Genomic DNA, 13569 nt, shown 5'->3' with positions numbered 1-13569 from the left:
ATATTGGACGGGGGCTGGAAATATTGGACGGGGGCTGGAAATATTGGACGGGGGCTGGAAATATTGGACGGGGGCTGGAAATATTGGACGGGGGCTGGAAATATTGGACGGGGGCTGGAAATATTGGACGGGGGCTGGAAATATTGGACGGGGGCTGGAAATATTGGACGGGGGCTGGAAATATTGGCCGGGGACTGGAAATATTGGACAATTCCGCTGGAAATATCGCTTTGTGGCACAAAATGTCTCGTGGGATATTGGTCATAAGAAGCACCATCTATGAGCTTCAAGCAGATAACGTTCAAGAAAATATCATTCAGAGATTGTCAATATTGGACTTGAAATCATTCTACTTTCTTCGGTTCTAAACTATGACAGGTGAAGAATCATTCTACAACTCAACACTTGTTAACCCTCACGTTTGACGATTAAAATTGTTTTAAGATTTCCTTTGGCAATTTGATTAATACTTTCCGACGGCTCTAAAGATTGTTAGGGACAAGTTATGAAATATCGAAACCCTTTCTAAATTGTCAAGACAACTTCGGGATTATTAGAACTGACTTAGGGCGTATGACCGAGGACAAGATTCATCTAACCACTTATTAAGAAACCAGTACATCTTTCTTCAGTCATGGCGGCATTGTTTACAATTATTAAACGGTGTATAAGCTTGGAACCGCTACGAGGTTGTTTCGTAACAATAATAATAACCTGGGAGTGTGAAGTCTCGAAGCTCGTAACTTGTTTCATAAATATAAACAAAGCCGCCATGATTGAATGTACAGGTTTCGTAAGTGGTTATGTAAGTGTTTGATGAATGCTGTCTTTGGACGGACTGGAAGGTCGTAACTTTCCTATGTGTGTGTGTGTACTCACCTAATTGTGCTTGCGGGGGTTGAGCTCTGGCTCTTTGGTCCCGCCTGTGTGTGTGTGTGTGTGTGTGTGTACTCACCTAGTTGTGTTTGCGGGGGTTGAGTTCTGGCTCCTTGGTCCCGCCTCTCAACCGTCAATCAACAGGTGTACAGATTCCTGAGCCTATCGGGCTCTATCATATCTACACTTGAAACTGTGTATGGAGTCAGCCTCCACCACATCACTTCCTAATGCATTCCATTTGTCAACCACTCTGACACTAAAAAAGTTCTTTCTAATATCCCTGTGGCTCATTTGGGCACTCAGTTTCCACCTGTGTCCCCTAGTATGTGTGCCCCTTGTGTTATATAACCTGTGTGAGTGTGTGGATTATTGTGACTTTTTCTCTGCACAAACTTGGGATTCTTGGCAGCTTTATGGTGAGAAGAAACGTCTCTTCACTCTTAAAAAAGTGTTGTAGCAGCTTGAGAAGTGTCGCGCACACGGGCTACAGCATCAAGTTAGGGACTGTCTTGGTTAAAATGGTTTGATTAATTGAAACTTATACAATATTAACACACAATAATGATGTAGTCCACAATAGGATATTAACATTTCATTCACACACACACACACACACACACACACACACACACACACACACACACACACACACACACACACTTTGTGTGTGGTGTGTGTGGTGTGGAAAAAAAAAAGTAGTTAGTAAATAGTTGATTGACAGTTGAGAGGCGGGCCGAAAGAGCAAAGCTCAACCCCCGCAAAAACACAACTAGTAAACACAACTAGTAAACACACACACACACACAAAGATTCACCAAGATCATCACATATTCGAGCTCAATAGAGTCCGTGAGGACCCATAGCCTCGTTGGGGCGACAACCGTCTCGTGGGTTAGAAGCCAGAGTTCGAATCTCTAATGATCCAGGTAAATTCAATATTAACACACATTTTTGCGTCATCTAAGTATCCCTCCCACACTGACGCTCTCACAGACAAATGGACAACACATTTTTGTATGTAGAGATTCGGATAAAATGTTCAAAAGTCCGCTGAAAATGAGAGAGAATGCTTCGAATCTCTTTGAGGTTTCGTTGGAGGCTGAGAACGTCAGAGTTGATCATTCACTCAACGACAGCGCTGTTGTCGGGGTAGTGACGGCCCTGACAGGGATTTAATACTCACGGCCAACGCTGATTGGCTGGGGGTTTAATGACACACTAACCTGTAGTGGCTGGCACGCCGCTGCGTTTCAAGATATGCTTGGCTGGGGCGCCTTATTGTTCTGCTGCTTAGAACGATATTGTTGACTGAAGGCTGTTGTTGTTGTTGTTGTTGTTGCCGTCTGTGCTTGACGGCGGTCAGAAATCTCAGCATCTTATGATATAGGACCGTTATCACTTCTAAACATACTGTTCACTCGTGATGTTCACTGTTCATTCACTCACTTCTAAGCGTATTGTTCACTTGATGCATGACAAATTTCAGCTTTAGCTTTAACGATGACAGAGACACGCATGCACCCAGCACGCACGCACCCACGCACGCACACGCACACAAATATACACTGTGGGTTGGTGTGAGGTAGGGTTTAACAGTTGATAAGGACTTTATTTGTTGCCGGATGAAAGAGAGAGAGAGAGAGAGAGAGAGAGAGAGAGAGAGAGAGAGAGAGAGAGAGAGAGAGAGAGAGAGAGAGAGAGAGAGAGAGAGAGAGAGAGAAAGAGACTGAGCTTTCAAATCGGAAAGAGGTGCTCGAACGAATTGATAACTGGAAATAGTATGCAAGTAATATTCCATCACTGGTGTCCGCAAGTTTTAAGTTCGATGTGGAAACTGTCCAGTGGATGGTAGAAATTGTGGGTGTGTGTAGACTGTGTCCCCGAGTTGATGTGCGGGTTTGGCAAGTTGATGTGGGAGAGTAGCGGAGAGGGGGAGGCTGCTGGAGGCTGGGGAGGATTATGGGAAGATGGGATGTTTGTGGAGGGTCCAGAGGATCCTTGGAGTGGAAGAGGGGCCTCGTGGAGCGTGGAGGAGGCCTCGTGGAGCGTGGAGAAGGCCTCGTGGAGCGTGGAGAAGGCCTCGTGGAGCGTGGAGGAGGCCTCGTGGAGCGTGGAGGAGGCCTCGTGGAGCGTGGAGAAGGCCTCGTGGAGCGTGGAGAAGGCCTCGTGGAGCGTGGAGGAGGCCTCGTGGAGCGTGGAGAAGGCCTCGTGGAGCGTGGAGAAGGCCTCGTGGAGCGTGGAGGAGGCCTCGTGGAGCGTGGAGAAGGCCTCGTGGAGCATGGAGAAGGCCTCGTGGAGCGTGGAGGAGGCCTCGTGGAGCGTGGAGAAGGCCTCGTGGAGCGTGGAGGAGGCCTCGTGGAGCGTGGAGAAGGCCTCGTGGAGCGTGGAGAAGGCCTCGTGGAGCGTGGAGAAGGCCTCGTGGAGCGTGGAGGACAAGAATAGGTAACAATGATGGAGAAGAATTATCAAGAAAATGCACTAAGCCAGTTTGACTATATAGCCACCTGTAAGGAATATGAGGACAGGGAAGGAACGGTGCCAAACCCTTTGTACCGTCGGGGATCGAACGCCGACTCGCATGAAAGTAGGGCGTCGCTTACAGATCTATACAGTGACTGTCGGAGAAGGACTCCAGCACAAATACCAAAACGACAGACAAATAGGGATCCCCTCAGGGAACAAATGGGGTTGACGTAGCCCACTCTGCTACCTAGCTAACCTGTGGAGTATTGATGAGCGTTTCCCTTCCCTTTCCCTTCCCTTCTCTGCCTCCCTTCCTATATTCTGTGTTTATGTTTCTTTTCTTTCTTCCTCCCCCTCCTTTGCCAGCCCTCTAGTTTGGTTTTGTCTTGTAACTGTGTGTGTGTTCCAGTTCTCATTTCTCTCCCTCTCGTCTCTGCTTCTCCTTCCTGCTTCCTGCTGGCCTCTGCTTTAGTCTTCACTTGTGTTCATCAAGGAGTGTGGCCGAGTAGGGTGGATAACATGGAGATGGTGAGAGGGGGGCTAGCCCCTTCTTCCCCGCCAGCTGGTGCTCTCTTGTTATACTCGTACATGCGCACACACACACACACACACACACACACACACACACACACACACACACACACACACACACACACACACACACACACACACACACACACACACACGAGTATGAGAGTAGTAAATGGAATGCATTAGGCAGTGATGTGGTAGAGGCTGACTCCATACACAGTTTCAAGTGTAGATATGATAGAGCCCAGTAGGCTCAGGAACCTGTACACCAGTTGATTGACAGTTGAGAGGCGGGACCAAAGAGCCAGAGCTCAACCCCCGCAAGCACAACTAGGTGAGTATACACACACAACACCAGAGCAAGACTAATATATACGATATGTTGCAAATGGAGCTGAGGCCCCCAGGTATAAGCCTTCCACTGAGAGAGTACGTCTGCTCTTATTACCGTGGGGTGGGTGGGCCTGCGGGCCGCTCCAAGCAACAGCCTGGTGGACCACACTCTCACAAGTCAAGCCTGGCCTCGGGCCGTTGTTTGTGTTGCTGTTAAAGATTTAGCTACTCAGGACAAAGTGTCCATGTAGCACGGGCTATGGTGAGCCCGTAATTGAGTTTGGTTATACATGATAACCTTTTTCCTGTTGTATTTGGGTCTAAGTTTAAAATGGAGGAGGAGACTTCTCCTTTTTCCCTGCTTATTTATCGCTTCTGTTTTATTGCACTGGTTTTAATCTTGTTTTATTAACATTATCTTGGTGGCGGATGTAGATGCTGAATGCTCACTAATGAGTCCCATTCCTCAACAGCTTTTCTAATCATTGTAGTCGCGGTGGAATGTGCATCTAATGCAGCTGCTGTCGTTGGATTAATGTTGAGTTTGATGTGCAGGGCTTCAGTAGCTTCACATTCCAGTAAGTAGTGCAATAGTGGCGCCTCTGCTTCTGTGCCACAGATGTGACACTCTTTAACTATTGGGTTCATTACCTCCCAGCAGCACTTGTAACCAAGTCTGAGTCTGTGTATGGCTACTGCAATGTCTCTGGATATCTTTTTGCCAGGCTTGAAAGAGGAGTAACCAGTGGCTTGTTCGTACCATATCGCAGTGGATCTTCCTTCCGCTACTTTGGCTCTGTGGCCACTTTACTCCCCAAGCCTCGGGCCGGGCTTGGGGTGTAGAAGAACTCCCGATTGATTGATTGATAAAGATTAAGCCACCCAAGAGGTGGCACGGGCATGAATAGCCCGTAAGTGGTACAATTTTTTTTTTCTCAGTAATCTGAGGTTGCATTTAACCATCAAGCTGTTATCGCGGGGGAGGATACTGCTTCACAGTCTTTATGAGGGTGTCCAGCTGCTGGACACCTTTGTTGACCAGGAGAGTGGCTGTGTTGATGGCTTCAGGGTGGCCACTGCATGATTCAGGAACTCTTAAAGCTCTTCTAAGGTCATTGGTTGCTTCACATTCCAGAAGATAGTGAAGTAATGGCTTTTCTGTGACAGTTTGGCAGAAGATGCACTCTCTCTGTCGGGGTTCACCAATCTCCCAGTTGCATCTGTAACCTAGACGTAGTCTATATAGCCTAACTGCTATTTCCCTGTGGATTCCTTTTGGGATATTTAACCTTTCTAATTTGGTTGCCTGAAGATACCATGTTGCAGATGGCGAACCTTCAGCTATTCTCTGGTGCAGGTCGGCTTTGTTGAGATGTGAGAGTTTTTTGGTGATGATGTTTTTTATGTTCTCTAGGCTGGGTTGAATTGTTTTATGTATCACTGGATGACGAGTTGCCAATTTAGCAATTTCATCAGCTTTTTCATTTAATGGGATTCCAATATGGGATGGGATCAAGTTTAAAGTTATGTTGAGTCCTTTGCCTTTAGCGACTGCTCCAAGATACAAAATGGTGGTAAAGAACTCCCAGAACCCCATCAACCAAGTATCAACCTCCCGTATGGGGAGAGGTGGGTGCGTGTGTGTGGGTGCGTGCGTGTGGGTGCGTGTGTGTGGGTGCGTGTGTGTGGGTGCGTGTGTGTGGGTGCGTGTGTGTGGGTGCGTGCGTGTGGGTGCGTGTGTGTGGGTGCGTGTGTGTGGGTGCGTGTGTGTGGGTGCGTGTGTGTGGGTGCGTGTGTGTGGGTGCGTGTGTGTGGGTGCGTGTGGGTGGGTGCGTGTGTGTGGGTGCGTGCGTGTGGGTGCGTGCGTGTGGGTGCGTGCGTGTGGGTGCGTGTGTGTGGGTGCGTGTGTGTGGGTGCGTGTGTGTGGGTGCGTGCGTGTGGGTGCGTGTGTGTGGGTGCGTGTGTGTGGGTGCGTGTGTGTGGGTGCGTGTGTGTGGGTGCGTGTGTGGGTGCGTGTGTGGGTGCGTGTGTGTGGGTGCGTGTGTGTGGGTGCGTGTGTGTGGGTGCGTGCGTGTGGGTGCGTGTGTGTGGGTGCGTGTGTGTGGGTGCGTGTGTGTGGGTGCGTGTGTGTGGGTGCGTGTGTGTGGGTGCGTGTGTGTGGGTGCGTGTGTGTGGGTGCCTGTGTGTGGGTGCCTGTGTGTGGGTGCGTGTGTGTGGGTGCGTGTGTGTGGGTGCGTGCGTGTGGGTGCGTGCGTGTGGGTGCGTGTGTGTGGGTGCGTGTGTGTGGGTGCGTGTGTGTGGGTGCGTGTGTGTGGGTGCGTGTGTGGGTGCGTGTGTGGGTGCGTGTGTGTGGGTGCGTGTGTGTGGGTGCGTGTGTGTGGGTGCGTGTGTGTGGGTGCGTGTGTGTGGGTGCGTGTGTGTGGGTGCGTGTGTGTGGGTGCGTGCGTGTGGGTGCGTGTGTGTGGGTGCGTGTGTGTGGGTGCGTGTGTGTGGGTGCGTGTGTGTGGGTGCGTGCGTGTGGGTGCGTGTGTGTGGGTGCGTGCGTGTGGGTGCGTGTGTGTGGGTGCGTGTGTGTGGGTGCGTGCGTGTGGGTGCGTGTGTGTGGGTGCGTGCGTGTGGGTGCGTGTGTGTGGGTGCGTGCGTGTGGGTGCGTGTGTGTGGGTGCGTGTGTGTGGGTGCGTGTGTGTGGGTGCGTGCGTGTGGGTGCGTGTGTGTGGGTGCGTGTGTGTGGGTGCGTGCGTGTGGGTGCGTGTGTGTGGGTGCGTGTGTGTGGGTGCGTGCGTGTGGGTGCGTGTGTGTGGGTGCGTGTGTGTGGGTGCGTGCGTGTGGGTGCGTGTGTGTGGGTGCGTGCGTGTGGGTGCGTGTGTGTGGGTGCGTGTGTGTGGGTGCGTGTGTGTGGGTGCGTGCGTGTGGGTGCGTGTGTGTGGGTGCGTGTGTGTGGGTGCGTGTGTGTGGGTGCGTGCGTGTGGGTGCGTGTGTGTGGGTGCGTGTGTGTGGGTGCGCGAGTTATCGCGGTATTAATTATGTAGGAATTCAAATTAATTTTCATTAGTTGCGTGTCTCGTATATCTAAGGAAGTTGGATGGCAGGAAGTGTGTGTGTGTGTCTCTATTTACCGCAGTTCTCAAAATAGAATAATGACACATCTAGAAGTTGTGGAGTTGAGAGCATCTTGAACCCGCGGTGTGGGGTTGCTGCCATGGCGTCCCTACACCCCATATCATTTCCAGATAATATACATATTTGCAATAATATTAATAATATCATTGAACAAATCCACTGGAGCCCTGATGAGGGTTCGAACCTAGGTGCCGAGTTTTCCCAGACGCGCTCTAGTCATCTGCGCCACGACAAGGCTCCCGTGGATTGGTTCATTGGATAACATAACACCATAAGAACACTTCACACATAGTTGGTTCAACACACACATTCCATAACATTAATGTTTTTTTTTATTAAACTAGCCATAAGCGTTTGTCCTCCTACCTCTCTGAGATTTGACACCGTTTCTATTATATACATTTGCCTATTTATCTATTTTATAGTTTTGGCTTCTATTGTGTATTGTATATTTTCTTAGTATAACATAACGCGGATATGGAGAGGAGTTTATGTAGGGTTGTTACTGGTATTTAATGGTCTTTTGTTTGGCTGTAAAGTGGAAGGAGTTTACGGTTCTTGTTGTTATAGATTCAGCTACTCGGAACAAGTTCCAAGTAGCACGGGCTATGGTGAACCCGTAACTTACCTGGCACAGGAGCGGGGCAAGTAGCACGGGCTATGGTTAGCCCGTAACTTACCTGGCACAGGAGCGGGGCAAGTAGCACGGGCTATGGTGAGCCCGTAACTTACCTGGCACAGGAGCGGGGCAAGCAGCACGGGCTATGGTGAGCCCGTAACTTACCTGGCACAGGAGCGGGGCAAGCAGCACGGGCTATGGTGAGCCCGTAACTTACCTGGCACAGGAGCGGGGCAAGTAGCACGGGCTATGGTGAGCCCGTAACTTACCTGGCACAGGAGCGGGGCAAGCAGCACGGGCTATGGTGAGCCCGTAACTTACCTGGCACAGGAGCGGGGCAAGTAGCACGGGCTATGGTTAGCCCGTAACTTACCTGGCACAGGAGCGGGGCAAGTAGCACGGGCTATGGTGAGCCCGTAACTTACCTGGCACAGGAGCGGGGCAAGCAGCACGGGCTATGGTGAGCCCGTAACTTACCTGGCACAGGAGCGGGGCAAGTAGCACGGGCTATGGTGAGCCCGTAACTTACCTGGCACAGGAGCGGGGCAAGCAGCACGGGCTATGGTGAGCCCGTAACTTACCTGGCACAGGAGCGGGGCAAGCAGCACGGGCTATGGTGAGCCCGTAGTGGACTTACCTGGCACAGGAGCGGGGCAAGTAGCACGGGCTATGGTGAGCCCGTAACTTACCTGGCACAGGAGCGGGGCAAGCAGCACGGGCTATGGTGAGCCCGTAACTTACCTGGCACAGGAGCGGGGCAAGCAGCACGGGCTATGGTGAGCCCGTAACTTACCTGGCACAGGAGCGGGGCAAGCAGCACGGGCTATGCTGAGCCCGTAACTTACCTGGCACAGGAGCGGGGCAAGCAGCACGGGCTATGGTGAGCCCGTAACTTACCTGGCACAGGAGCGGGGCAAGCAGCACGGGCTATGGTGAGCCCGTAACTTACCTGGCACAGGAGCGGGGCAAGTAGCACGGGCTATGGTGAGCCCGTAACTTACCTGGCACAGGAGCGGGGCAAGCAGCACGGGCTATGGTGAGCCCGTAACTTACCTGGCACAGGAGCGGGGCAAGCAGCACGGGCTATGGTGAGCCCGTAACTTACCTGGCACAGGAGCGGGGCAAGCAGCACGGGCTATGGTGAGCCCGTAACTTACCTGGCACAGGAGCGGGGCAAGCAGCACGGGCTATGGTGAGCCCGTAACTTACCTGGCACAGGAGCGGGGCAAGCAGCACGGGCTATGGTGAGCCCGTAACTTACCTGGCACAGGAGCGGGGCAAGAAGCACGGGCTATGGTGAGCCCGTAACTTACCTGGCACAGGAGCGGGGCAAGCAGCACGGGCTATGGTGAGCCCGTAACTTACCTGGCACAGGAGCGGGGCAAGCAGCACGGGCTATGGTGAGCCCGTAACTTACCTGGCACAGGAGCGGGGCAAGCAGCACGGGCTATGGTGAGCCCGTAACTTACCTGGCACAGGAGCGGGGCAAGAAGCACGGGCTATGGTGAGCCCGTAACTTACCTGGCACAGGAGCGGGGCAAGCAGCACGGGCTATGGTGAGCCCGTAACTTACCTGGCACAGGAGCGGGGCAAGCAGCACGGGCTATGGTGAGCCCGTAACTTACCTGGCACAGGAGCGGGGCAAGCAGCACGGGCTATGGTGAGCCCGTAACTTACCTGGCACAGGAGCGGGGCAAGCAGCACGGGCTATGGTGAGCCCGTGGAAGGGGGAGTTTACTGGGCCAAGTTGTGTCCTTAGTCGCTTTTGTTAACAACAGGTAATTAGGTAGTTCACTTGTTTAGTATCAAAGTTTGAGGAATTTGTGTTTAGTGTGTGTTGAAACAGCAGGTGGCGAGGGAGTGTGTGTGTGTGTGTGTGTGTGTGTGTGTGTGTGTGTGTGTGTGTGTGTGTGTGTGTGTGTGTGTGTGTGTGTGTGTGTGTGTGTGTGTGTGTATTGCGTCAACGGTATTGACGCATTACGGGCTATTCATGCCCGTGCCACCTCTTGGGTGGCTTAATCTTTATCAATCAATCAATATTGACGCAACTGACCCAATGACGTCACAGTCCACATGTCTATCTATCTATTTCAGCTGATAGAAGATCTCTGTGAGGGACGTCATCGCTAGTGTTAAATTGCGAATGTATATATATATATGGTTTTGTTGTTTTTGCTGTTGACTGTTTTGTATTATTGATTTTTTTTGTAATTACTGTTGTTGACTTTCTTGTTTTTACTTTTTGTTTTGTTGCTTCTGCTGTTTGCTCTTTATTTTGTTGTTTTCATGTTGTTTTTGTTCTGTCTACTGCGCACTAAGGTGTTCCTCCAATGTTGTTGTTGCTGTAGTTGTAATTACGGTTGTAAAGCCTAGCATTTATTTTGTATTATCTAAATGTTTTGTTAATTGAAATGTGAGTTTGCTTTATTTTTGGTATATTAATTGTTATGTTTTATTTGCAAATATGTTTAATTGTTACGAGAGAATGTTTTGTGTGTAAAGTAGATTTCCCGCGTGTTTTGGTGAGCATGGCGTCGCCGCCGGCCACCAGATGGGACCCGGGCTGACCCAACTGACGATGGATTTACTATTTGTGTCTGTAGAATCGAGCTATGAGCTCTTGGACCCCGCCTTTCTAACCAATCTATTTTCCCCTATTATATCTACTACATATATTTCTTTCTAACACACACACACACATTCCCAGGATGTGTGTGAGTGATAGCACCCATTCCCTGTTGTATTATGTCCCGTTATCTTTGGTTTTTAGTAAGTGTAATGCGCACACCTTCGTTTGTGAAAGTTCCGCGAATTCCAAGTATCTGTGCCGGTCACTTGGTCTTGGCGATGTTATCATTTTAATTAACGTACATATACGGTGAGTAAGGAAGGGGGGAATTTATTATTATTTTTGTATACTGTAAAATATAGTAAACTTGACTCCCTCTCCTTACATTATTGTATTTACCTGGATCTACTTGATAGTCTAGTCTCTCTAATGGCGTGGGCAAGGACAGGTCTCTGTTTTTTTATGCAGGTGGATACAGGAGCAGACGACAGCAGACTCCTGTTAGCAGGCTGAGAACTTTCCTCTCCCATAGTTCATGGTAAACCAGGCCTTCTTGTTTCCCTTTAATACGACCTCCCAAATCGTTTAACAACCAGGTACCCAATCACTGCTGGGTGAACAGAGGTGGGGTACAATTAAGGACTGGCGCCTAGTCAATCTTCCCCGGCCAGGATACGAACCTAGGGTCAAATTGCTCGCGAAGCCTGGGACGAGTGTGTTACCAACGGGCTTGTCAAAGGTCTCCCAATTTGTTCTGATGATTTTATGTATTTGGATCTAAAATTGCAGCCGTGTTTTGACATTTACGGCTTCTGCGGGTAGGCGGTTCCACGGGTTTATAAGTCTAAGGGTGAAAGGTTCTGTCACTCTCGCCTGCTGTAGACTGCAGAGGCCTGTGTGTGACTGTTGGAGGAATGACATGTTCATGGAGGAATGAATATTGTCGTCATGTTCCGCTATAGGTTAAGACCTGCACTTTTCATGTTATCTTTATAGCTTGGTAGGCAAATGTTGTAATGTAGAAATTAGTTTGTGAGGTAGTTTAAAGTGTGGTATACTATGGTATTGTGGAATCACTACTAATATAATAGTGATATGGCGTGTACCTTGCCTTGTGCAGGTTGTGGTTTGATGATTAATGTAGATCAGTTGAGTAGTACTTTAGTAGTGGTAGTAGTAGTAATAGTAAGAGGTAAGGTATGGTGAGGGAGCAGAGGATAGTAAGACAGAGAGAGTATATGATAGAACAGTGGTGAGAGAGAGAGAGAGAGAGAGAGAGAGAGAGAGAGAGAGAGAGAGAGAGAGAGAGAGAGAGAGAGAGAGAGAGAGAGAGAGAGAGAGAGAGAGAGAGAGAGCAGAAGGTGAGAGTGGTGCGAGAAAGCATAGTGAGAGAGTGGTTGGTAGAGAACGGAGAGAAAGCAGAGGATGTTGAGGAAAAAAACATGATGACAGAGAGAGAATAAAGGATTGAGAGAGAGCAGGGTGGTGAGAGAAAGAGTATAGGGTGATGAGAGAAAGAGTAGAGGGTGGTGAGAGAAAGAGTAGAGTGGTGAGAGAAAGAGTAGAGAGTGGTGAGAGAAAGAGTAGAGGGTGGTGAGAGACAGAGTAGAGCATTGTGAGAGAAAGAGTAGAGGGTGGTGAGAGCCAGAGTGCAGTGCAAGAGAGTGAAGACGGCAAGAGAGTAGAGCACATATAGAGTAAGTCTAGAGGCTGGTGGACTAACGGGGTCTGGTCCCGCAGGTTGGTGAGGAGGTGCGTCATGGGGGAGCCGCTGGAGGCCGTGGAGGGGTCGGACTCGGAGATCAGCCGTCTGTTCCCCAAGTGCCGGCCTCGCTCTGCCACCAACACGCCCACCACCACCACGCCCACTGACGCCCGCCGTTCCGACCTCAACCTCAACTGTGTCCTCGACTCTGACGACAACGACAACTACGAACCCCAGCACACCTCCGCCAGTGACCTCCCCAGACTCTACGATAACTCCAAGTTGAGTCGTGATAGCGGCAGTAGCGGCCGCATGTCCGTTGATAGCGGATCAGGCTCCCGTTCGGGCTCTACACCGGGCTCTAGGTCAGACTCTCACTCGGGCTCGCACTCAGAGTCCGCCAAGATGGAGCGCAGTGCCGAGGACGTCGATATGGACATGGATGTGTCGGTGGTGAGTGCTTATGACGACTATGAGGACAGGTACATGAGGTCGTCAGTGTTAGATTCCTCGTACGAAGAGGCGCCGCCGCAGCTGCCTCTCGCCTCCCGCCACCAGCCGCAGCGGCGGGAACACTTCCGCCTCAGAGACTCTCGTATTGAGATAGCAGGAGGGCGGGAAGTGTTCAGTCACAGCCGGTCGCGGCCCGCTCGCCGCAGACACGACGAGTCACAGCGGCGGAGAGGGCAGCAGCAGCAGCAGCAGTACCAGCAAGAGCGGCAACAGCAGGAGCAACATTGGCCAGAGTCTCCCGGAAACAGCGAGGAACACAGTCATGGCTGTTCAGTGCGGGAGTCACCCCTGGTGTACGAGACACGACTGACAGGGTCGTCAGAGGTCGTGTTTGATGACATTGGGGAGTGGGTGGCCCGGGGCCTGACCGTGCGGGCGCTGGACGACCGGCCGGGCACTCCCACCTCCCCCACGGCACAACTCCCAGGAGAGTCTGCCGAGCTCGGCGATCATGGCTACCTCGCTGCCTACGAGCGATCCACCTCACCCTCGGACTCGGACTCCACTCAAGAATCCACAACGCACAAGGTCACCAAGATTGGTAATGTACCCATCGCCGAGTATGAGGGGTCACCCCGGCGTTATGGCCCCCGGCCCTCACCCAGGTCACACAGCCCTCGGGCAGGTCACAATGCGCCGCCACCACGACCTCCACGACCTGGCTTCCCTCGTCGGGTCCTGGCAGAAGAAGAAGCTGCCCGGGAATCCTCATCCGAGCCCCCAGCGGCAACCTCCAGCGAGGCCAGTGTGCCCCAGGGTGACGATAGAGAAATGACACCCCAGGAAGACCCCAGCAGTGACCTTCCAGGGCCTGACTCCTGCTCCGAGGCGGAGAGT

At 51.4% G+C, this 13569-nt stretch overlaps 2 protein-coding genes across 2 annotated transcripts in view; both read left to right on the top strand.

Moving 5' to 3' along the window:
* Window positions 1-13569, top strand: part of LOC123762353 (uncharacterized) — a 263102-nt gene that overhangs the window by 219767 nt on the left and 29766 nt on the right. Inside the window, exon 3 of the mRNA XM_045748867.2 lies at window positions 12255-13569. This exon is cut by the window's right edge and continues 1083 nt beyond it. Within this exon, the coding sequence (XP_045604823.2) occupies window positions 12274-13569 (1296 nt within the window). The 5' untranslated portion in view covers window positions 12255-12273. The remainder of the gene's footprint in view (window positions 1-12254) is intronic.
* On the top strand, window positions 2768-3325 carry LOC138366569 (calcium-binding and coiled-coil domain-containing protein 2-like). The gene has a single exon (XM_069327607.1). It carries the CDS (start codon window positions 2768-2770, stop codon window positions 3323-3325), a length of 558 nt encoding a protein of 185 aa, XP_069183708.1.

The sequence above is a fragment of the Procambarus clarkii genome, chromosome 2, assembly GCF_040958095.1.
Source record: "Procambarus clarkii isolate CNS0578487 chromosome 2, FALCON_Pclarkii_2.0, whole genome shotgun sequence".
In the NCBI taxonomy this organism is placed as follows: Eukaryota; Metazoa; Arthropoda; class Malacostraca; order Decapoda; family Cambaridae; genus Procambarus; species Procambarus clarkii.
The sequence above is the reverse complement of the archived record's forward strand: the minus strand, read 5'-3'. Positions and strand labels throughout refer to the sequence as shown.

What these genes read in the sequence shown, in the direction of transcription:
- LOC138366569 (XM_069327607.1), top strand. Translation starts at nt 2,768, where the DNA reads ATGTGCGGGTTTGGCAAGTTGATGTGGGAGAGTAGCGGAGAGGGGGAG.